This window comes from Triticum urartu, chromosome 4, assembly GCF_003073215.2.
Source record: "Triticum urartu cultivar G1812 chromosome 4, Tu2.1, whole genome shotgun sequence".
NCBI classification, from domain to species: Eukaryota; Viridiplantae; Streptophyta; class Magnoliopsida; order Poales; family Poaceae; genus Triticum; species Triticum urartu.
In genome coordinates this window covers 474,423,935-474,449,853 of record NC_053025.1, presented here as the reverse complement: position 1 = coordinate 474,449,853, position 25,919 = coordinate 474,423,935, and the positions used below count along the sequence as shown (strand labels likewise).

The following is a 25,919-nucleotide window of genomic DNA, read 5'->3' as shown; positions in this document are numbered from 1 at the left end:
AGCTAACTACTAACAGCCCGGCCTGCAGAGCAGAACCCACGAGGTTAAGCGCTCGGCATGTACGCACTGCCCACCGGCGGGGTTTAACGGGATGCTCAACTGGGCCGAGGCCCAGCAGGGAGGGAAGGCTAACCTCGGAAGGGTGGCCGGCTGAAGACGGCGAGGTAGTCCGCGTCGGCGAGAAGGAGCGGCAGTGGGTAGGACTTTTCGTTTTGCCGATGATGGTCAGCTGCCGCATCGCCGGGAGGGCTCATCAAGACCTCGCTAAAGGCGGGGCGCCACGGTTGGAGAAGAGGATAGGAAAGATGACTTAAGAGGAGGAAGATAAAGGGAAAGCCATTAGTTAACGAGCACTTTTTCGGGAGCCTCGCAATGATCAGCGTCATTTGACGTGCTCTCAGTCGTTCGTCACATGTCGTGTTTTGGGCGTTTTTTTGAATTTTATTTTCTTTATTTTTTCATACACGTTTTCGGCTCTTTAAACGGTTTTTTTACGTTTTAGTTTTTTACCGGTTTTCCTTAGCTTTTCAACCAATTTTTTTTTGAAAAATATTTTTTTACGTGAAAAAACTCATCTTTTTCTTTCGCGAGAGTCACGGTTTTGCTTCCGCGAGAGGCACGGCTTTGCTTTTGCGAGAGTTACGGCCGTGCCTCTTGAAAACGAAAAAAAACATGTTTTATATTTTTTTCTTTTCGCGAGAGTCACAGTTTTGCTTCCGCGAGAAGCATGGTTGTGCTTTCGCGAGAGTCACGGCCGTGCCTTCCGGAAACGAAAAAAAACGCGCTTTCTGTTTTTTTTCTTTCGCGAGAGTTACGGTTTTGCTTCCGCGAAAGGCGCGGTTGTACTTTCGCGAAAGTCACGGCCACACCTCTCGGAAGCAGAAAAACATGTTTTCTATTTTTTTTCTTTCACGAGCGTTAGGGTTGTACCTCTTTGAAAATGGAAGAAAAATCGTGTTTTCTTTTTCTTTTTCTTTTGCAAGAGTCATGATTTTGTTTTCGTGAGAGACACAATTATAATTTCGTGAGACACACGAACGTGCCTCTTTTAGGAAGGGAAAAAAAACAATGCTTTCGGTTTGTTTTTTTTTCTGTTTTTTCAGCTGGTTTTTTTCCAAAAAAAATCTATTAACATAGATCTAGTTTTCGACGTAAGAAATTTAACAGTAAAAGCGGTTTAAGATTTAGACTCACGGTTTGAGAGACAATGTTTTAAATAAACGGGTCTATATAAAAAAGGAAGACTCCCGGATGACAGACAAATGACGTCACAACTTAGGGGGTTGAAGTGATCTTTACAACGAGCACTTCTCAACTAGTGATTTCGAGATAAAGGAGAGTCGCCTTGGAATTCAATCTTTTTTCTTTTTATTCTGATCTCGTAATCTTATTCCACTCCTTGGAAGTTACTCTACATACTACGAGTACATCACAGTTTATGCTTCAATACAAATGCTGCGCAAAGCACGCCATGTAACAACTAGCTTAGCGGTTAGCCTCCGCCGGTGCCTGTGACGCCCAGGTCGGGCTTGCCGTCCTCCGTGCCGGCGCCGAACACCGGGCCGCCCTTCCCAGTGGCGTCTTCGACCCTCTCCTCGAGCATCTTCACCGGTAACCTATGCTCGTCCTTGCTCGACCGTAGCTCTGTCCTTGGCGACTGCTGCTGCTGGTGGCGCTCCTCCGGGCCGTCGGGAGCTGCCGCCGACCTGTACGTGGTCGCCGTGAAAGCTCCCTTGGGCTGTGCGCCTTGGGCTCCAGACATGGCGATCCGATGGTGCTGGGCTGTGGGTTGGACTTTGGCGTTCGTCTTCGAGTTGGCTCCCGGCTTCTTAAACTAGGACGTGGTCCGTGGCTACGTGTCAGTGCCACCTACAGAGAATTCGGTCTGAGGAGCCGCTGAACCTTCCACAGTCCACGCGTGTCACCGAGAAGAAGGGCACGATCTGAAACGTGGAGAGAAGAGTCCAGAACACTGCATGCATGCGCGCCACCTCCCAAGCTGCCGACGGAGCGGCGATTCCGGGCCGCATTAAAAGGCAAACCACAGGCGAGAGCTGAGCGCCAGTAATCGATAGAGCCAAGGAAGACACAACAGCTCAAGGCAAACACCGAGCCATCTCAAAGTGGTTAGCAGTAGCACCCGTACGCACGGAAGGGACGAGCCATGGCGTCTGGGGCGGTGAGACCTAAGCTCGCGTACATCGTGTGTTACGTCGAAGATGTGGGCAAGTCGGCCGCCTTCTACGCCAAGGCCTTCAACTACAGCGTCCGCCGGGTCGACGACTCGCACAAGTAATCCCCATCACCATTTGCGCCTAGGCCTACCTAGCTGGCTGCAGGGTCAACCTGACATGTCTGTGCATCGTCTGTTGTGCGCGCAGGTGGGCGGAGCTGGACACCGGCTCGACGACCATCGCGTTCACGCCGCGGCACCAGAGGGAGACGGACGCGCTCACGGGCGAGGTGCAGCTGCCCAAGTCGCCCCGTGAGCGAGGGCCCGTGGAGATCTGCTTCGACTACGACGACGTCGACGCTGCGTACCGGCGGGCCGTGGAGAACGGGGCGGTGCCGGTGAGCGCGCCGGAGCAGAAGAACTGGGGGCAGAAGGTCGGCTACGTCAGGGACTGTGACGGGATCACCGTGCGCCTTGGGAGCCACGTCCGCGAGTAGTGGCATACTTGCTCGTGTCTACTGTAATGTATTGTGCTCGTGTCTACTGTAATGACTCGTAATGCTGTACTCTGTCGATACCAAATAATAAATCGCGATGTCCAGTGACAGCAAGTTATCTAATGTTTCCACGCACCGCCGCCGGCAAAAATACGTAGAAGTTACTCAGCCTAGTCGGTTGGTCTTGTCGGTTGCTCTGCAGTAGTGCAGTCCACACTCCGCAGCCGTTCACTGTGCCCTTTGACTAAGAAGAGGTTTCAGAACAGACATCGTCAAGCGGCGGAAAAACAATTACTCTCGCGACATTACATTACATAAATGCTCAGCGCCTGCAGTGGGCCTAAATAGAAATTTCCTCTTTGACATAAGAAAAACAAAACAATTACTGGGCCTAAATAGAAATTTCCTCTTTGACATAAGAAAAACAAAACAATTACTCTGGCAGCGCCTGCAGTGGGCCTAAATAGAAATTTCCTCTTTGACATAAGAAAAACAAAACAATTACTGGGCCTAAATAGAAATTTCCTCTTTGACATAAGAAAAACAAAACAATTACTCTGGCAGCGCCTGCAGTGGGCCTAAATAGAAATTTCCTCTTTGACATAAGAAAAACAAAACAATTACTGGGCCTAAATAGAAATTTCCTCTTTGACATAAGAAAAACAAAACAATTACTCTGGCAGCGCCTGCAGTGGGCCTAAATAGAAATTTCCTCTTTGACATAAGAAAAACAAAACAATTACTGGGCCTAAATAGAAATTTCCTCTTTGACATAAGAAAAACAAAACAATTACTCTGGCGGCATTACATTTCGCAAATATTTAGCGCCCGCAGTCGGCCAAATAGAAACTTCCTATTTCACAAATGTTTAGCGCCCGCAGTCGGCCAAATAGAAACTTCCTCTTTGATGCGTGGCATGATAGTCACCACCGGCATCGCATTGCTTTGCTCCTAAAGACACGAACATTTCTTTCATTCTAGATTTCTCATTAATAAACAGTATAACTCAGCTAGCTATGAGCCCCCACAACGTCAAAAGTCGTTGAATTACTCTCATCTACGCACAAGATTTTCCCGGCCGTTCCAATTATAACGCTGACTGCTGAAAGGCACCTTTTCTGGGCTGCTGCTTCGGAAAACGAGTTACACTAATTGTCACTAATCAGGCTGTTTTGTAAAAGGCCCATGAGGTACCTCTAACAGGGCGGGTCTCCAAACCTATCCTCGAGCTGCTCGCCTCCTCCTCGGCGTTGGGCCGCCGCCGCCTTCCATCCAGGCGGGGTGGTGCTACTTCTTGTCTGGAGCCGCCGCCGTCTTCCGTCCCGGCAGAGATCTTCTACCTCTTGTTTGCCTCGGTGTGGATGCCATGTACTCGCCCTCTACTCTTCGTCTGCAGGTCCCCACGGTGGGTCTCTTATTTCCCATGTCCTGCCCAGCAGAGTTCTTCCATGGTGGCTGTAGGCAAGATCGCGTGCGAGGCGCAACCAGCAACCAACGAGAGGCAAGGTAACAATCGATATGGACAGATGGTGGCATAATGGCTGGGCTACGAAGCCGCATGAACGCATCTACTTACTTACTCATTAGTCCTCACGACGCAAACAGTCGGAAGGCCAGGTGAGCTCTTGCCTTTGGTGATTTTATTTCTCCACTTCCACTTTGTGCTTATGGTTGAGTTGTTTAAGTGCAGGTTTTTCCCAGATTTTAAGTATTTTATTTTTATTTTTGTACTCATTGAATTATAGGAAGTTCTGACCCCTGGATTTTCCAGTTCACGGCTTCCTACTCATGTGGGACATTTTCTGTCATAAGTCAAATTTCAGCAATGATGCCCTAAAGTATTTAACCAAACAATTGATGTAGCAATGTCATTCATGTTGCGAAAGGAGACAAATATCCTTCTTATGAGCTATACCTTCGTTTTTCTCTTCTGATATATATCCGTAAAGATAGATTATACCTGAATCTCTGAGTACACTGGCCAAGGTTGTTTCATGTTACCCAAGTGATTTGTTAGCATACAAATCAGATACTTAGCTTATGTTATCCTAATCATAGCTACTTTTTTAGGGGACTAATCATAGCTACTTAGCAGCATGTCTTTTAGATGCATATCAACTGAAGAAGATGCGCACAAGGAATGTCAGGTAACTAGCATACAAGAGCATCCAAAAAACTAATTTGTGGTGGCACTTGCTACAGAGGTGTTAGACAGTAATTTTTGTCGGATCATTCTTTCTAGACTTGTTCGTGGCAATATACAATTATTAACTTTTAAGTTCTTTTTAAGTAAAAAATTGTATTGGAAGCTTGGAATATTTAGAAGATAGCTAACTCCATTTTATTAGCAAAAGAAAGCCAATTCCATTAAGATATTCCACCGAAGAACTCTTGAAAAGTTCAATTATGTGCCAGAGCAAACAAGACAACCATTCTGATGATTGTAATATAAGACAAACATGAAAAGAGAATTTATGTGATTAGTCAGATAATTTTTTTTAAGTAATGGTTGCGAACTATGCCCCAACATCTATACCGAAATATTGTAATTTGAATCATTTAAATTTTATCAAATGTTTCTTTAATTTCTATATTTTTCTTAAAGATGAACGGGCGCGGCAACGCGCGCTTTCATGGTCTAGTTTCACATGTAGTAACAAGAAGACCACATTCTAAATTAGGACAGAGAAATGACACTTGAAGATCAGGTGTGCCGCAGAGGGGATAACAAGCCCAGGCCATGAGAAGACTGCATTCTAAATCCGAACAGAGAAACGACACTTGAAGGTCAGGTGTGCCGCAGATTCTTGCACTTGATTGCAGAGTGGGCATTTGTCACAATTTGGCCACACTCTCCTTTAAAGCCTATCAACCGTCCCAACTCTGTTTTGAATAACAAGCCAGGCGAAAGATTTGTATTTGGGGGGAGCCAACGCCTTCCAGACCGTAGCAGTCAAATTTAAGAGCGGGAGGTCATGAAACTGCGTCAAGTAAGCGGACTTTGCAGAGTACTGCCCATCATTGGTTGACTTCCACACTATAAAGTCCTGGACACCCGGCTGAATGGCCATAGTCGCTAGCTTCTCCCAAAGGGCCAAGAATTGTTGAAGGTGTTCTAGAGTGAGGCCAGTGTCAATGTTGATTTGTGCTATCCAGTACCCATCCCTTAAGGCCGTGGCGATCGTAACACCTTTCTTGCGTGAAATATCGAAAATCTTTGATGCAATATCTTTGGGCCTGACACCCTGAAGCCAAGAGGATTCCCAGAAGGAAGCCTTCTGTCCATCGCCGATCTTGACCTCAGTCAAGTCGGCGAAAAGGTCGCGGTCAGATGTCGTGCAAGGCGTCCCCAATCCACACCACGCACGAGGTGGGTCATCCCACTCAAGCCATAGCCACCTCAACCGGAGGGCGGCAGCAAACTTGTGAAGGTGCAAAATGCCATGGCCCCCCATATTCCTTTGGCTTGCAGACATGCTCCTAGTTAATCTTGCACTTGCCGCCACTAACCGTGTCAGATCCTGCCCAGAGGTAGGCACACCGCAACTTGCCAATCGCTTTAAGAACCTCGGTTGTGCCCTTTGAGGCTCCGAGGCGGTGGCCAGAGGCCACTCCTGGCGGCAATTCTGCCGCCGTGTAGCGTGGCCGCTACCCTGGCTACTCTGAAAGGTCGTCATGAATTGGTGATTGCCTGTACCGTTGTGCGTGCAGCGCTGCGTGATCCCTGACCAAAATAGCGTATGGCTCTATTCTCTGAAAAAAAATCGTCGTGAGGTGCGTGATTCCTGACCGAAATAGCATATGGCTCAGAAGATTCTAACAAATTCGTTCATGGGCTATGAGAAAGATGATGTGACTTGAACAATCTTCTTAAAATTTTGTTGGTGCGGGCTGTTGTGAGCCATGAGAAAGCTGATGTAACCCGAGAAATCACTATGAGAAAGATGATGTGACTTGAGAAATTTTCTGAAAATTTTGTTGTTATGAGCTATGAGAAAGCTGAGTTTCGTAAAATTATTCTGACTGTGAGGAAGCTGATGTGAGCTAAGAACTCTTATGAAATAAACTGTTGTGAGCTGTGAGAAAGAAAAGAAAATTTCTAACTGTGAGGAAGCTGAGGTGAGCTAAGAACTCTTTTGAAAAAGTTGTTGTGAGCTGTGAGAAAGTTGATGTGAGCTAAGAACTCTTTTGAAAAAAAGTGTTGTGAGCTGTGAAGAAGCTAATGTGAGCTGAGAATTGCAAAAAAAACTGATAGTTAGTTGATTGAGAAAATTGTGAAACTGTGGATTAGATAGAAATTGTATTTAATGTTCCTAGGGCTGAGATAATGTTTATATAGTAATTGACTGTAAAACAGCGATTGTAGTACACATTGGAAGGCAATTCAACGACCATTTAGAAAGAAAAATTATGATAATGTGGATAGTTCATAGTTAACCAATAGACATTTCAACTATTATTAATCCGGTAATATTATTATAAAAGACATGGACCAGACAGTATACATAGTGGTCACATGATGATGGTCTTCACAAACATAGCTAGATTATCCTCACTAAAAAATAAGAAACATCCGTGACATTATGGCCTGAATTTCTGTCATGGATGTGACACTTTCATGATGATAATTATGACAAAAATACACACTCATAAATGTGGCGGGCTCCTACTTGTATGATAAAAAAATATGACAAAAATGAATTTTTTGTAAGGGGGGGGGGGGGGGGGGGGGAGCGAAGGCGCATTTGCATGACATTCTTTGGACATTGCTAAATATGATATGAATTTGCAACCGTATTGTACTTAATTTACATCATAGAAACATTATATAGGTATGTCATATGACGTTTGACTTCATCTATTGTTTAAATAGTGTTTGGTGTTTATCAACTACTTACTGGTTGAAATAAAAAGTACTTATAATGCATCTGTAACTTAATACAAAATGTCTAATAATAAATTACAGTGGTATAAATTTACTTTACATCTAGAGATACTTCTTATGGAATCTATATAGATACTAAGCTCCCATGATTTGAATCGTTCTCGTGCTCCGGGGATGGTGGGGTCACTCGGACCCACATGTAAGAGGTTGTTTCTTGCTTAGTTTTATTTCTCTTTCTCTATTTAATATTTTTACATGTTTTAATTCATAAGAGGTTATTAAAATTTGTGAACATTAAAAAATATTTTTCAATATTTTTTAGCTTCATTAATGTTTATTACATTCACGGATATTTTAAAAGTTCACGATCATTTTTGAAAGTTTGTGAACATGTTTAAAATTTGAGAACTTATTTAATTTGCAAATAGTATTTGAAATCCATGAATATATTTTAAATTTGTGAACATTTTATAAAATTCATGGTTTCATAAATTCACTATATTTTTTAAAATCCTTGAAAATATTTTAATTAAACTAAGCTTTTAAATAAAAAAGATAGTTGATTTTTCTGAGCTAGCAGTGAGGCGAGCAAAAAAAGGCTAACTGAGTGAGAGGAGTAGGGACTCAAGTTGGGCAAGCGAGAGCTCGTGGCCGACCCATGTGAGTGTTATAGCAGCAATACCATGATTTTTAGCGTGGAATAGGAGGTCTCAAGAAGCTCAAACGAGTAACGACCACCACCAGCTGGCACCGAGACCGAAACGTGTAAAGACACCACAATCACACAACAAACAACTCCATTCTCCTCTAGAAACAAATACTATCTCCAATAAGAACCTGACATGGTATACAAATGACAAAACACATTCAGAAAATAATTCATACACAAGCAACATAAATAAAATCCAAACAAAACAATTGGCCACAACAATCTACTAAATACAAAAGAATTAGTTACATAAATGAAGAAAGGCGTGGCAAAGCGCGCGTTAGCCTCTAGTGTACTTCTATTCTTGCATGTGTTACCATATAACGTAAAACAATTATGTTATCTAGTTCATTATAGCTTATGCACTCAATACTGAAATGAGGAACGAAGATAAGCTATCGAATCAACAACAAGTATGTACTGGAATAATTATTTTAATTTTTCCTTTTTGAAAACAAATTATATTTAAGATTTTCCAATGGCTAATAATATAATTTTGTGTTCATAATGCACAGCATAAGGTTCCCATATAGGTTTGTTGTTGAAATGAAGCAGGACAACTAAAGAACATGAGCAAAAAATATGAGGTTAATATTGTTTTGGTTGCAATGAACAACCTCTGTAACAAAAAATAATAAGTATAAACAATTTAATTTCTTTATGTTTATCTATTGTCAATAGTAAGATGAACCAGTACAAGATATTGCCTATCATGTTACACATAGCTGTTATACTTGTGCGAAACCAGGAGGTCCTTGCATGCCGATGATCATGAGCAAACATTATTTTAGCATGCCAGTGGTCAATACATATAGAAAGTTTCTAGTAGGCAACTTAGTTAACACAATTTCAAATATATACAATGTTGAAGCTTTTACTTTAAATATATGATGATTGTTCTAATATATTTGTTATAGATGATGCCTTGCAATATGAGAAAAAGGAGTAACAGCTTGGCGGAATACAACATAAGAATTGACGATATATATCAGAGACAGTACAAACTTAATATTATAAAACCTTCTGCGATGACATTTCTATGTGGAGAAGGTTAGGAAGAATTTATGACTAGTCATGATATTCAAGAAGGTGATCGAGTATCTTTTTGGTTCAAGGATGACTTAGTCAGTATGGTTGCACAAGTCCATAGAGATGAGACTCATTCAAAGTATGGCAAGACCTTTATTCGCAAGATTTATAACTGTATACAAATTTAATATCAATGAACATTAATTCTTTACTTAATATCATTATCTTGTAATCAACAGTGAGAAAACAAGTTAAGCCTAGTTACATGAAACATTTGGTTCGTTATTTCAAAATGGAAATGAGCAATATTGACATCGATGGGATGCTTGTAAGTCATCCATTCATTTTAAGTCCAAAATATGAATTAATACAATGCACATCTAATTTTCATAATATTGTGTCATACTTTGTACAAACGATGGTACCAATACGTTTATTTGTAGACATTTAATGAAAGTATTACTCAAGAATTTCATGTGCCAAAATAAGGAGAAGTAGCACTTATCAATTGAAGAGGTGATGTTAAAGTGGAAGGTTAGCGTTCCATTAGTCATCATGATGGTTCTCTTGCTTTGACACATGAGTGGGATTTATTTCTTCAAGAATTTCCAATTTATATGGGATCTTTCATAGAAGCGAATATTGTCAAAGAGAAGAACAAGTTGTTTATCTACATTCTAATATTGGACGTACAAGTGTAGCTAATGATAAACATACCATAAATAAATTGTAAAATGAAATCATGTGGTTAACTATTTTCAAATTGTTTTTGTAGAACAATATTACAACTCTTTGTCTTGCTTATTGATTTAAAATGTAAGTTTTGATATTATTATATACATCTCATCTCATTTAAAATGTAGATTTTATGTACAAATGGTGCACAAGTTCAAACCCTGAAAATGCTAAACCTTAAAAAAGCTAAAACATGAAAACCCCAAACCCTAAGAAACCTTATCCCTAAAACCCCTAAACCATTAAAAACCCTAACACTAAAGATTGTGCGTAAATCCTTAAATAGTATCAAAATTTATTTTTCAAGATCATAGCTAATAGTAAAACCCTAGACACTAACCCAATCCGAAATTGTTAACCTAGGACATTGTAAAATAAAAAAATGTTGCATAACCATAACATTTAAATTGTAAATCTTACAACCAAAGCTTAACAAAGCTAAAGTATAATACAAAAACATATAAGCGCTCAATAGTTACACTAGAGCGATGGGATTTCAAACACCTAAAATTTTCAATTATAAGTATAAAACAATAATGAAAATTATCATTGGACATAAATTATAACATAATACTAGTACAATGATTTCTATAGTTTGTCTTTAATATACAATAAGAAATTGTTTATAAATTTTATGTGCAATGCAATTCGTTTTTATTGTGGATTATGTTTTGCATGTACGAACTTGTGAGGATGGGTGGAGGAAACTTCATTTCGTGTTCTTGAATAAATTATAGCGTAGTGACAAAGTGAAAATGAAAATTCTTTTCTGAGCATCACGCACTCACTTTTCTAGTCTACATAAGAACCAGTACTAGCTCCACTTGCTTCCAACAAGAAGCTTCTCTTTATTTTCCTTAATCCCTAGGTTTTTACTACAACGAAAGATTTTGGAGTTTCTCTTCCTATAGTGGAGTCAGTCGGTTGAGAAAATCGGCGATGCATCTTAATCCAACTTGTGTCTATGTGTTTTACATTGTACTTTGCAAGTGAATGTACCGGGTTAGGAAGGTAGCGCAACTCTTATTTGGAAAAGATTGTGAATATCTTTCAATGATATACATGAGAATTAACGTCTTTGTTCATCGAGCATAAACCGCAATGATATAATAAAATAAGCTGGTTCCTATTTAGAATCTTTAAACTACTTTAGGAACAATGTTGAGTTGAATTAAATAATGATTTACAATGAATGTATTAGAAATATGGTAAATTAACTTCATTTAGTTTAGATATTAGTCTTTGAAAATTAATAGGGTTTGCTTATACTATGTAGTGTTAAGAGATGTGTATGAGGTTCTAAACAGAAATATTATGTACACATATATAAATTTCTATGAATGTTCCTACTCTAGAAGTGTTGTAAAGTTAGTGAGTGCTACTATATATAGTATTTGAAGACATAAAGTATATAGTAGAAAATATATTTCTTATACTTATGTAGTTCAATATTAATGTTTAATATATAACTTTTATGTGTCCAACAATCAGATCAAAGAAACGGAACAACGATTACCTTAAGTAGTTGTTATTATGCATGTGGAAAGGGAGGACCTCAGTGCATCAAGAATACGTGAACAAAGACATGTTTTACTCTGGAGATGAATAAAAGTTGTGAACATCTGCTGGTATGGGATACATATATTTTACATAGGTCTTCTCTTAATACATCAAATGTGTTTTATGTTCACTAATTTTTTTCTAATCCCCACAGCGAGTGCCTTGCAATGTGCATGAACAAATTAACAGTATGGCAGGAGATACAATAAGACTTCAAGATATATTTGGTGGATATTATGATGTTTCTGTTTTGAAGGCAACTGCAATGACTTTTCTATGGAGAGATCAGTGGCAAAAATATTCTTGTTAATGGTGTCCAGGATATGGGGGTACTAACCTATCTAGCCCGTAATCCTCGGATGGGCCGAGGGCCCTTGTTCTCTTCAAGCTGGAGTCCAGAAGCTGTGAGCCTAGGCCGTGATCAAGAATGCCTCTATCAAAGACTTGACGTATGCTCCAAGAAACCTCCTACCACCTCTACGCGATCCCGTGGATACCGACCATGTAAACCTAGATGCCCTACGTGGCGTGTATATAAGCCAAGGGGTTTAGCCCATAGAGGGGACTTGCTACTTCTTGATCTTGCGTTGATTTTTTCCTTGAAGAGGAAAAGGTGATGCGGCAAAGTAGAGATAAGTATTTACCTTAGTTAAGAGCCAATGTATCAATCCAGTAGGAGGCACAAGCAAGTCCCCAATAGATGCACCTGCACAAGCTAACAAACACTTGCACACAACGCGGAAAAGGGGTTGTCAATCCCTTCACGGTCACTAGCAAGTGTGAGATCTGATAGAGATAGGTATAAAAGATAAGTAAAAGTGTAAAATAAAGTAAATATAAATAAATTGTAGCAAGGTATTTTTGGTTTTTTTGTTTTATAGATCTGAAAATAATATGATAGGAAATAGACCCCGGGGCCATAGGTTTCACTAGAGGCTTCTCTCTTAAAGAAAGCATATAGTGGGTAAACAAATTACTGTTGAGAAATTGATAGAAAAGTGCATAGTTATGACGATATCTATGGCAATGATCATGAATATAGGCATCACATCTGTGACAAGTAGACCGACTCATGCCTTCTTCTACTACTATTACTCCACACATCGACCGTTATCCAGCATGCATCTAATGTATTAAGTTAACAAGAACGGAGTAACGCCTTAAGCAAGATGCCATCATGTAGAGGGATATATCCAATCGATATGGTAAAAACCCCATATTTTTATCCTTAATGGCAACAATACAAATTCATGCCTTGCTACCCCTACTGTCACTGGATGAGAACACCACAAGATTGAACCCATCACAAAGCACCTCTACCATTGCAAGAAAAACCAATCTAGTTGGCCAAACCAAATTGATAGATCAGAGAGAAATACAAAGCTATCTTAATCATGCATAAAAGAGTTCAGAGAAGACTCAAATAATATTCATATATAATTTGATCATAAATCCACAATTCATCGGATCTCAACAAACGCACCGCAAAAGAAGATTACATCGAATAGATCTCCAAGAACATCGAGGAGAACATTGTATTGAAGATCAAAGAGAGAGAAGAAGCCATCTAGCAACTAGCTATGGACCCATAGGTCTGTGGTAAACTACTCACACATCATCGGAAGGGCAGCAAGGTTGGTGTAGAGGCCCTTCGTGATCGAATCCCCCTCCCCCTCCGGCAAAGTACCAGAAAAGGCCCCAAGATGGGATCTCACGAGAACAGAAGCTTGAGGCGGTGGAAAAATATTTTTGGTGTGCCTCCTAACATAAGGGGAGTATTTGGGTATTTATAGAGCAGAGATTAGGGTTAGGACATCCATGGGGGGGGGCACAAGCCTAGGGGGCGCCCTCCATGGGGCGCGCCCCTAGGGCTTGTGGCCCCATCGTGGGTCTTCTGGCCTCTTCCAAAAGCTTCGTGGTTGTCTTCTGGTCCAAGAAAAATCCTCAAAAAGTTTCATTCTGTTTGGTATTGATTTTCTATAAAAGACAAAAATAAGGAAAAACAACAACTAGCACCGGGCACTAGGTTAATTGGTTAGTCCCAAAAATGATATAAAATAGATATTAATGCATATTAAACATTGAAGATCAAGATGGATAATATAATAACATGGAACAATAAAAAAATTAGAGATACGTTGGAGACGTATCAGGACTTCAACACAATTACATTCACCTAGACCTAGAGGTAGAACACAACTTACGATCTCGAGGTAGATCAACTTTGTACTTGATACATCTTCATCAATATAAATAAGAGCAGGACGTAGGGTTTTACCTCCATCAAGAGGGCCCGAACCTAGGTAAATATCGTCTCCCCTGTTCTTGTTACCATCGATCTGAGATCCACAACTCGGGAATTGTTGAGGATATAGCCCCGAGGTATGACCCTCCCAGGAAGGGCCAGGTTATACGGTTGGCGGCTTATCTCATGAAAAAGGTCTGAGGAGGCCCAAGAAGAAACACGAAGACGACGGATCATGGAGGCAGGCCGGATGAAGTCCCAAGACCCGGGCCTGTGAACCACCGAAGGAAGACTTGATCTGTAAGGCATCAGTAGTTAGAAACCGAGCCGGTCACGTTGAGTGCGTCGACCGAGACTTTGTAAGCCGCCAGGTCCCAACATGTGTATATAAAGGGGCGACCCGACGGCGGTTAACTCAAGAAGCAACCAATCGAGAGCTAGGTCAAGCGTATTCGCTCCCTTGTACTCAAAACTCAAGCAATACAACTAGAAGCAGGAAGTAGGTTTTTACCTCATTGAGAGGGGCCAAACCTGGGTAAACTCCTTGTGTCCTTTGTCCCGTTCAACCCCTTTAAGCTAACCTAGTTGCGATGGCTCCACACCTAAGTCATTTTGCTAAGACATCTGCCGTGATAAATTCACGACAGTTGGTCCCCACCGTGGGGCCAGAGCACGGTGGTTTCGAGTTCTTGAAGGGCAATGATACGTCTCCAACGTATCTATAATTTTTGATTGCTCCATGCTATTATATATTCTGTTTTGGATGTTTAATGGGCTTATTTATACACTTTTATATTATTTTTGGGACTAACCTATTAACCGGAGGCCCAGCCCAAATTGCTATTTTTTTTGCCTATTTTAGTGTTTCGCAGATAAAGAATATCAAACGGAGTCCAAACGGAATGAAACCTTTGGGAGTGTGATTTTGGGAACAAACATGATCCAGAGGACTTGGAGTGGACGCCAAGCAATCAACGAGGAGGCCACGAGGCAGGGGGCGCGCCCTCCACCCTCGTGGGCCCCTCGTGGCTCCACCGACCTACTTCTTCCCCCTATATATACCTACGTACCCTGAAAACATCCGGGAGCACCACGAAACCATATTTCCACCGCCGCAACCTTCTGTACCCAAGAGATCCCATCTTGGGTCCTTTTCTGGAGCTCTGACGGAGGGGGTATTGATCACGGAGGGCCTCTACATCAACTCCATGGCCCCTCCAATGATGTGTGAGTAGTTTACCTCAGACCTTCAGGTCCATAGTTATTAGCTAGATGGCTTCTTCTCTCTCTTTGGATCTCAATACAAAGTTCTCCTTGATTCTCTTGGAGATCTATTCGATGTAACTCTTTTTGCGGTGTGTTTGTCGAGATCCGATGAATTGTGGGTTTATGATCAAGATTATCTATGAACAATATTTGAATCTTCTCTGAATTATTTTTATGTATGATTGGTTATCTTTGCAAGTCTCTTCGAATTTTCAGTTTGGTTTGGCCTACTAGATTGATCTTTCTTGCAATGGGAGAAGTGCTTAGCTTTGGGTTCAATCTTGCGGTGCTCGATCCCAGTGACAGAAAGTGAAATGACACGTATTGTATTGTTGCCATCGAAGATAAATAGATGGGGTTTATATCATATTGCATGAGTTTATACCTCTACATCATGTCATCTTGCTTAAGGCATTACTCCGTTCTTATGAACTTAATACTCTAGATGCATGCTGGATAGCGGTCGATGTGTGGAGTAATAGTAGTAGATGCAGGCAGGAGTCGATCTACTTGTGACGAGCGTGATGCCTATATACATGATCATACCTAGATATTCTCATAACTATGCTCAATTCTATCAATTGCTCGACAGTAATTTGTTCACCCACCGTAATACTTATGCTATCTTGAGAGAAGCCACTAGTGAAACCTATGCCCCCCGGGTCTATTCTCCATCATACAAGTTTTCAATCTATTTTATTTTGCAATCTTTACTTTCAAATTTATATCATAAAAATACCAAAAATATTTATCTTATTATTATTATCTCTATCAGATCTCACTCTTGCAAGTGGTCGTGAAGGGATTGACAACCCCTTTATCGCGTTGGTTGCGAGGTTCTTATTTGTTTGTGTAGGTACGAGGTGTCTCACGCGTGGTCTCCTACTGGATTGATACCTTGGTTCTCAAAAACTGAGGGAATACTTATGCGGCTTTGCTGCATCACCCTTTCCTCTTCAAGGGAAAACCAACACATGCTCAAGAGGTAGCAAGAAGGATTTCTGGCGCCGTCGCTGGGGAGATCTACGCCAAGTCAAGACATACCAAGTACCCATCACAACTCTTACCCTCCGCATTACATTATTTGCCATTTGCCTCTCGTTTTCCTCTCCCCCACTTCACCCTTGCCGTTTTATTCACCCTCTTTCCCGTTCGCCTCTTTTTCCCTTCCTGCCTTCTGTGTGCTCATTATTTTTGCAATTTGTTGCCCTCATGTATGAAACTGGGGAGATTATCATTGATAAGGATAATAATATGGAAAACTTTGATGCTATTGATGATCCTCTTGAAAATCCTACTATTTTACACACTAAAAGGTTTCGGATTGGTAGCGGTAATATTATTGGGAAGGGAGTTATTCAAGATTTCTTTACTTGTGCCGGTGCTTTGCCCACCATGAGCGGGTCTATTCTTCATAAAACTAGTAGTCTCGCGGATGCTATATCTTTGCTTATAGTTGAACTTGAAAGACAATTTTCACATATGCATCCTTCCATACAAAGGATTTTCCTAGAATTTTCTAATATTGAGCATTCTTCTGTTAAGTGAGCAGCGACCATCTTTTTATCTCATGAGTTCAGATTTATAATAAAAGAGGCCAATGAAATTTTTGCGCATTATAGGGTGGATGCTAGCCGTCCTCCCATAGAAGCAACCCTTTTTTATCAAGAAGACATCATGCGTTTACGATCCTTAGATCATGTTGCTTTTAATGAAAACCTTAGAAAAAAGGTTCCTACCGATGCTCTTGTTGATAGGATCTCTGAATTTAATGATAATTTTTCTATCCAGAGTAATGGGTTGGGTTTTTACCTTGAACAAAGACTCATGACTTTTTGCGAAAAGAATGCTTATAATGCTGAATTGGTTGTGCAATATGAGGGGCCAAAGGAGGAACCAATACCTCCTGAGCTTGATCTTGGGGACTTTTGTCCCATTAAATTTAGCCCTTTTGACTACTTTTGCTTGCCACAAAGAAAACTTGCTGCTGAACGTAGGGAGTATGAGATGAGTTTTCGCGATTTACCTTATCATTATCATGGCAATACCTAGATCTATCCTCGCTTTTATGGCTAGCTAGGGGCGTTAAACGATAGCGCTTGTTGGGAGGCGACCCAATTTTATTTTTATTCGTTGCTTTTTGTTCTTGTTTAGTAATAAATAATTTATCTAGCCTCTGTTTTGGTTGTGTTTAATTAGTGTTTGTGCCAAGTAGAACTGTTGGGAAGACTTGGGGAAAGTCCTTTTGATCATGCTGTAAAAAACAGAAACTTTAGCGCTCACGAGAATTGCTGCCATTTTTTTACTATAGAGTTCTATTTAGTTAATTGTTTTTGTAGATGATTAATAGACAAATTCCTCACGTCTAGAAATTTATTTTAGAATTTTTGGTGTTCCATAAGTTTGCGTTAGTTATAGATTACTACAGACTGTTCTGTTTTTGACAGATTATGTTTTTTGTGTGTTGTTTGCTTATTTTGATGAATGTATGGCTAGTAATGGAGTTTATAAACCATAGAGAAGTTGGAATACAGTAGGTTTAACACCAATATAAATAAAGAATGAGTTCATTACAGTACCTTGAAGTGGTGTTTTGTTTTCTTTCGCTAACGGAGCTCGCGAGATTTTCTGTTAAGTTTTGTGTTGTGAAGTTTTCAAGTTTTGGGTAAAGATTTGATGTATTATGGAACAAGGAGTGGCAAGAGACTAAGCTTGGGGATGCCCAAGTCACCCCAAGGTAAAATCCAAGGACACCAAAAAGCCTAATCTTGGGGATGCCCCGGAAGGCATCCCCTCTTTTGTCTTTGTTCATCGGTAACTTTACTTGGAGCTATATTTTTATTCACCACATGATATGTGTTTTGCTTGGAGCGTCTTGTATGATTTGAGTCTTTGCATTTTAGTTTACCACAATCATCCTTGCTTTACACACCTATTGAGAGAGACACACATGAATCGGAATTTATTAGAATACTCTATGTGCTTCACTTATATCTTTTGAGCTATATAGTTTTTGCTCTAGTGCTTCACTTATATATTTTAGAGCACGGTGGTGGTTTCATTTTATAGAAATAATTGATCTCTCATGCTTCACTTATATTATTTTGAGTCCTTTAGAACAGCATGGTAATTTTCTTTTGATATTATAAAAAACTTTCATATAAGTGCATTGAATACTAAGAGAAGTTTGATACTTGATGATTGTTTTGAGATATGGAGATAGTGATATTAAAGTTGTGCTAGTTGAGTAGTTGTGAATTTGAGAAATACTTGTGTTGAAGTTTGCAAGTCCCGTAGCATGCACATATGGTAAATGTTGTGTAACAAATTTGAAACATGAGGTGTTATTTGATTGTCTTCCTTATGAGTGGCGGTCGGGGAAGAGCGATGGTCTTTTCCTACCAATCTACCCCCCTAGGAGCATGCACATAATACTTGGTTTTTGATGAATTGTAGATTTTTGCAATAAGTATGTGAGTTCTTTATGACTAACGTTGAGTCCATGGATTATACGCACTCTCACCCTTCCATCATTGCTAGCCTCTTCGGTACCGTGCATTGCCCTTGTTGGGGAACGTAGCAGAAATTCAAAATTTTCCTACGTGTCACCAAGATCTATCTATGGAGAAACCAGCAACGAGGGGAAGGAGAGTGCATCTACATACCCTTGTAGATCGCTATGCGGAAGCGTTCAAGAGAACGGGTTGAAGGAGTCGTACTCGTCGTGATCCAAATCACCGGAGATCCTAGTGCCGAACGGACGGCACCTCCGCGTTCAACACACGTACAGCCCGGTGACGTCTCCTACGCCTTGATCCAGCAAGGGGAGAAGGAGAGGTTGGGGAAGACTCCATCCAGCAGCAGCACAACAGCGTGGTGGTGGTGGAGGAGCGTGGTACTCCAGCAGGGCTTCGCCAAGCACCGCAAGAGACGAGGAGGAGAGAGGTAGGGCTGCGCCAGGGAGAGATCAAATCGTCATCTGTTGGGCAGCCCCAAACCCTCAACTATTTATAGGAGGAGGGGAGGAGGGTGCGCCCCCTCTAGGGTTCCCACCCCTAGAGGGGCGGCAGCCCTAGATGGGTTTGAGGGGGGCGGCCAAGAGGGGAGAGGGGGGCGCCCTAGGGTGGGCCTTAGGCCCATCAGCCTAGGGTTTCCCCCTTCTCCTCCTAGCTGCGCCTTGGGCCTTGTGGGAGGCGCACCAGCCCACTCAGGGGCTGGTCCCTTCCACTCTTGGCCCATGCAAGCCTCCGGGGCTGGTGGCCCCACTTGGTGGACCCCCGGGACCCTCCCGGTGGTCCCGGTACGTTACCGATAAAACCCGAAACTTTTCCGGTGACCAAAACAGGACTTCCCATATATAAATCTTTACCTCCGGACCATTCCGGAACTCCTCGTGACGTCCGGGATCTCATCCGGGACTCCGAACAACATTCGGTAACCACATACAAACTTCCTTTACAACCCTAGCGTCATCGAACCTTAAGTGTGTAGACCCTACGGGTTCGGGAAGCATGCAGACATGACCGAGACGTTCTCCGGTCAATAACCAACAGCGGGATCTGGATACCCATGTTGGCTCCCACATGTTCCACGATGATCTCATCGGATGAACCACGATGTCAAGGACTTAATCAATCCCGTATTCAATTCCCTTTGTCTATCGGGACGATACTTGCCCGAGATTCGATCGTTGGTATCCCGATACCTTGTTCAATCTTGTTACCGGCAAGTCTCTTTACTCGTTCTGTAACACATCATCCCGTGATCAACTCCTTGATCACATTGTGCACATTATGATGATGTCCTACCGAGTGGGCCCAGAGATACCTCTCCGTTTACACGGAGTGACAAATCCCAGTCTCGATTCGTGCCAACCCAACAGACACTTTCGGAGATACCTGTAGTGAACCTTTATAGCCACCCAGTTACGTTGTGACGTTTGGCACACCCAAAGCACTCCTACGGTATCCGGGAGTTGCACAATCTCATGGTCTAAGGAAATGATACTTGACATTAGAAAAGCTTTAGCATACGAACTACACGATCTTTGTGCTAGGCTTAGGATTGGGTCTTGTCCATCACATCATTCTCCTAATGATGTGATCCCGTTATCAACGACATCCAATGTCCATGGTCAGGAAACCGTAACCATCTATTGATCAACGAGCTAGTCAACTAGAGGCTTACTAGGGACATGGTGTTGTCTATGTATCCACACATGTATCTGAGTTTCCTATCAATACAATTCTAGCATGGATAATAAACGATTATCATGAACAAGGAAATATAATAATAACTAATTTATTATTGCCTCTAGGGCATATTTCCAACAGTCTCCCACTTGCACTAGAGTCAATAATCTATTTCACATCGTCCATGTGATAACACTTCAGCATCACATCGCATGTGACCAACATCCAAAGAGTTACTAGTGTCACTAAACTAGTTCACATCATCATGTGATTAAGACTCAATGAGTTCTGGGTTTGATCATGTTTTGCTTGTGAGAGAGGTTTTAGTCAACAGGTCTGCAACATTCAGATCCGTATGTACTTCGCAAATCTCTAGGTCATATTATAAATGCTGCTTCCACGCTCCACTTGGAGCTATTCCAAATGGTTGCTCCACTATACGTATCCGGTTTGCTACTCAGAGTCATTCGGATAGGTGTTAAAGCTTGCATCGATGTAACCCTTTACGCCGAACTCTTTATCACCTCCATAATCGAGAAACATGTCCTTATTACTCCAAGGACAATTTTGACCGCTATCTAGTGATCCACTCCTGGATCACCTTTGTACCCTCTTGCCAGACATGTGGCAAGGCACACATCAGGTGCGGTACTCAGCATGGCATACCGTATAGAGCCTATGACAAAAGCATAGGGGACGACTTCGTCCTTTCTCTTTCTTCTGCCGTGGTCGAGCTTTAAGTCTTAACTTCATACCTTACAACTCAGGCAAGAACTCCTTCTTTGACTGATCCATCTTGAACACCTTCAAGATCATGTCAAGGTATGTGCTCATTTGAAAGTACCATTAAGCGTTTTGATCTATCCTTATAGATCTTGATGCTCAATGTTCAAGTAGCTTAATCCAGGCTTTCCATTGAAAAACACTTTCCAAATAACCCTATATGCTTTCCAGAAATTCTACGTCATTTCTGATCCACAATATGTCAACAACATATACTCATCAGAAATTCTATAGTGCTCCCACTCACTTCTTTGGAAATACAAGTTTCTCATAAACTTTGTATACACCCAAAATCTTTGATCATCTCATCAAAGCATACATTCCAACTCCGAGATGCTTACTCCAGTCCTTAGAAGGATTGCTGGAGCTTTGCATACTTATTAGCATCTTTCAGGATTGACAAAACCTTCCGGTTGTATCACATACAACCTTTCCTCAAGAAAATCGTCGAGGAAACAATGTTTTGACATCCTATCTGCAAGATTTCATAAATAATGCAGTAATCGCTAATATAATTCCAACAGACTCTTAGCATCGCTACGAGTGAGAAAGTCTCATCGTAGTCAACTCCTTGAACTTGTCGGAAAACATCTTAACGACAAGTCGAGCTTTCTTAATGGTGATACTTACCATCATTGTCCGTCTTCCTTTTAAAATCCATATGTACCCTAACAGCCTTACGACCATCAAGTAGTTCTTCCAAAGTCTACACTTTGTTTTCATACATGGATCCTATCTCGGATTTTATGGCCTCGAGCCATTTATCGGAATCCGGGCCCACCATCGCTTCTCCATGGCTCGTAGGTTCATTGTTGTCTAGCAACATGACTTCCAAGACAGGATCACGTACCACTCTGAAGTAGTACGCATCCTTGTCATCCCACGAGGTTTGGTAGTGACTTGATCTGAAGTTTCATGATCACTATCATAAGCTTCCACTTCAATTGATGTAGGTGCCACAGGAACAACTTCCTGTGCCCTGCCACACACTAGTTGAAGAGACGGTTCAATAACCTCATCAAGTCTCCACCATCCTCCCACTCAATTCTTTCGAGAGAAACTTTTCCTCGAGAAAGGACCCGATTCTAGAAACAATCCCTTATTGCTTACGGATCTGAGACAAGAGGTATACCCAACTGTTTTAGGTGTCCTATGAAGATGCATTTATCCGCTTTGGGTTCGAGCTTATCAGCCTGAAACTTTTTCACATAAGTGTCGCAGCCCCAAACTTTTAAGAAATGACAACTTAGGTTTCTCTAAACCATAGTTCATACGGTGTCATCTCATCGGAATTACATGGTGCCCTATTTAAAGTGAATGTGGTTGTCTCTAATGCCTAACCCATAAACTATCATGGTAATTCGATAAGAGACATCATGGTATGCATCATATCCAATAGGGTGCAGTTATGATGTTCGGACACACCATCACACTATGGTGTTCCAGGCTGTATTAGTTGTGAAAAAATTTCCACAATGTCTTAATTTTGTGCCAAACTCGTAATTCAGATATTCATCTCTATGATCATATCATAGATATTTTATCCTCTTGTCACGGCGATCTTTCAACTTCACCCTGAAATTACTTGAACCTTTCAATAATTCAGACTCGTGATTCATCAAGTAAATATACTCAACATCTACTCAAATCATCTGTGAAGTAAGAACATAACGATATCCACTACATGCCTCAGCACTCATTGGACTGCACACATCAAAATGTATTACTTCCAACAAGTTGCTTTCTAGTTCCATTTTACTGAAAACGAGGCTTTCAGTCATCTTGCCCATGTGGTATGATTTGCATGTCTCAAGTGATTCAAAATCAAGTGAGTCCAAACGGTCCATTTGCATGGAGTTTCTTCATGCATATACACCAATAGACATGGTTCGCATGTCTCAAACTTTTCAAAAACGAGTGAGCCCAAAGATCCATCAACATGGAGCTTCTTCATGCGTTTTATACCGATATGACTTACGTGGCAGTGCCACAAGTAGGTGGGTACTATCATTACTATCTTTTGGCATGAACATGTGTATCACTACGATCGAGATTCAATAAACCATTCATTTTAGGTGTAAGACCATTGAAGGTATTATTCAAATAAACAGAGTAACCATTTTTCTCCTTAAATGAATAACCGTATTGCTATAGACATAATCCAATCATGTCTATGCTCAACGCAAACACCAATCTCGATGGTAGAGGAAGCGTACGATATTTGATCAACCTTGGAAATACTTCCAACACATATCGTTATCTCACCTTTAGCTAGTCTCCGTTTATTCCGTAGCTTTTATTTCGAGTTACTAACACTTAGCAACCGAATCAGTATCTAATACCCTGGTGCTACTAGGAGTACTAGTAAAGTACACATTAACACAATGTATATCCAATATACTTCTACCGACCTTGCCAGCCTTCTCATCTACCAAGTATCTAGGGTAATTCTGCTCCAGTGGCTGTTTCCCTTATTATAGAAGCACTTAGTCTCAGGTTTGGGTTCAACTTTGGGTTTCTTCACTAGAGCAGGAGCTGATCTGCCGTTTCATGAAGTATCCCTTCTTGCCCTTGCCCTTCTTGAAACTAGTGGTTTCACCAACCATCAACAATTGATGCTCCTTCTTGATTTCTACTTTTGTGGTGTCAAACATCGCGAATATCTCAAGGGTCATCATATATGTCCCCGATACATTATAGTTCATCACGAAGCTCTAGCAGCTTGGTGGAAATGACTTCAGAGAAACATCACTATCTCATATGGAAGATCAACTCCCACGCGATTCAAATGATTGTTGTACTCAGACAATCTGAGCACAAGCTCAACAATTGAGCTTTTCTCCTTAGTTTGCAGGCTAAGAAAATTGTCGGAGGTCTCATACCTCTTGACGTGGGCACGAGCCTGAAATCCCAATTTCAGCCCTCGAAACATCTCATATGTTTTGCGACATTTCAAAACGTCTTCGGTGCCTCAACTCTAAACCGTTTAACTGAACTACCACGTAGTTATCAAAATGTGTATGTCAGATGTTCACAACATCCACAGACAACGTTCGAGGTTCAGCACACTGAGCGGTGCATTAAGGACATAATCCTTCTATGAAGCAATGAGGACAATCCTCAGTTTATGGACCTAGTCCGCATAATTGCTACTATCAACTTTCAACTAAACTTTTCTCTAGGAACATATCTAAACAGTGGAACTAAAGCGCGAGCTTCGACATAATTTGTGAAGACCTTTTGACTATGTTCAGGATAATTAAGTTCATCTTATGAACTCCCACTCAGATAGACATCCCTCTAGTCATCTAAGTGATTACATGATCCGAGTCAACTAGGCCATGTCCGATCATCACGTGAGACGGGCTAGTCATCATCGGTGAACATCTTCATGTTGATCGTATCTACCATACGACTCATGCTCGACCTTTCGGTCTCTTGTGTTCCGAGGCCATGTCTGTACATGCTAGGCTCCTCAAGTCAACCTAAGTGTTTCGCGTGTGTAAATCTGTCTTACACCCGTTGTATGTGAACGTAAGAATCTATCACACCCGATCATCATGTGGTGCTTCGAAACAACGAACTTTCGCAATGGTGCACAGTTAGGGGGAACACCTTCTTGAAATTATTATGAGGGATCATCTTATTTACTACCGTCGTTCTAAGTAAACAAGATGCAAAAACATGATAAACATCACATGCAATCAAATAATAGTGACATGATATGGCCAATATCATATAGCTCCTTTGATCTCCATCTTGGGGCTCCATGATCATCTTGTCACCGGCATGACACCATGATCTCCATCATCATGTCTCCATGAAGTTGCTCGCCAACTATTACTTCTACCACTATGGCTACCGGTTAGCAATAAAGTAAAGTAATTACATGGCGTTGTTCAATGACACGTAGGTCATACAATTAATAAAGACAACTCCTATGGCTCCTGCCGGTTGTCATACTCATCGACATGCAAGTCGTGATTCCTATTACAAGAACATGATCAAACTCATACATCACATATCATTCATCACATTCTTCTTGGCCATATCACATCACATAGCATACCCTGCAAAAACAAGTTAGACGTCCTCTAATTGTTGTTTGCATGTTTTATGTGGCTGCTATGGGTTTCTAGCAAGAACGTTTCTTACCTACGCAAAAACCACAATGTGATATGCCAATTGCTATTTACCCTTCATAAGGACCCTTTTCATCGAATCCGATCCGACTAAAGTGGGAGAGACAGACACCCGCTAGCCACCTTATGCAACTAGTGCATGTCAGTCGGTGGAACCAGTCTCACGTAAGAGTACGTGTAAGGTCGGTCTGGGCCGCTTCATCCCACAATGCCGCCGAATCAAGATTGGACTAGTAACGGTAAGCATATTGAACAAAATCAACGCCCACAACTACTTTGTGTTCTACTCGTGCATAGAATCTACGCAATAGACCTAGCTCATGATGCCACTGTTGGGGAACATAGCAGAAATTCAAAATTTTCCTACGTGTCACCAAGATCTATCTATGGAGAAACCAGCAACGAGGGGAAGGAGAGTGCATCTACATACCCTTGTAGATCTCTATGCGGAAGCGTTCAAGAGAACGGGTTGAAGGAGTCGTACTCGTCGTGATCCAAATCACCGGAGATCCTAGTGCCGAACGGACGGCACCTCCGCGTTCAACACACGTACAGCCCGGTGACGTCTCCTACGCCTTGATCCAGCAAGGGGAGAAGGAGAGGTTGGGGAAGACTCCATCCAGCAGCAGCACAACAGCGTGGTGGTGGTGGAGGAGCGTGGTACTCCAGCAGGGCTTCGCCAAGCACCGCAAGAGACGAGGAG

The 25,919-nt window shown here is 41.6% G+C and overlaps 2 protein-coding genes across 2 annotated transcripts; one reads left to right on the top strand and one right to left on the bottom strand.

Moving 5' to 3' along the window:
- Positions 1-1,345: 1,345 nt before the first annotated feature.
- LOC125553961 lies at positions 1,346-1,818 on the bottom strand. The gene has a single exon (XM_048717598.1). It carries the CDS (start codon positions 1,760-1,762, stop codon positions 1,493-1,495), a length of 270 nt encoding a protein of 89 aa, XP_048573555.1. The 5' UTR covers positions 1,763-1,818; the 3' UTR covers positions 1,346-1,492.
- A 226-nt stretch (positions 1,819-2,044) lies between these two features.
- On the top strand, positions 2,045-2,790 carry LOC125553960 (uncharacterized protein Mb0911c). Its single transcript, XM_048717597.1, has 2 exons — positions 2,045-2,292; positions 2,382-2,790. Exons 1-2 carry the CDS (start codon positions 2,165-2,167, stop codon positions 2,668-2,670), a joined length of 417 nt encoding a protein of 138 aa, XP_048573554.1. The 5' UTR covers positions 2,045-2,164; the 3' UTR covers positions 2,671-2,790.
- The last annotated feature ends 23,129 nt before the right edge of the window (positions 2,791-25,919 follow it).

What these genes read in the sequence shown, in the direction of transcription:
- LOC125553961 (XM_048717598.1), bottom strand. Translation starts at nt 1,762, where the DNA reads ATGTCTGGAGCCCAAGGCGCACAGCCCAAGGGAGCTTTCACGGCGACC.
- LOC125553960 (XM_048717597.1), top strand. Translation starts at nt 2,165, where the DNA reads ATGGCGTCTGGGGCGGTGAGACCTAAGCTCGCGTACATCGTGTGTTAC. An exon ending in CGGGTCGACGACTCGCACAA is followed by an intron (nt 2,293 to 2,381) that starts GTAATCCCCATC and finishes TTGTGCGCGCAG; the next exon opens with GTGGGCGGAGCTGGACACCG.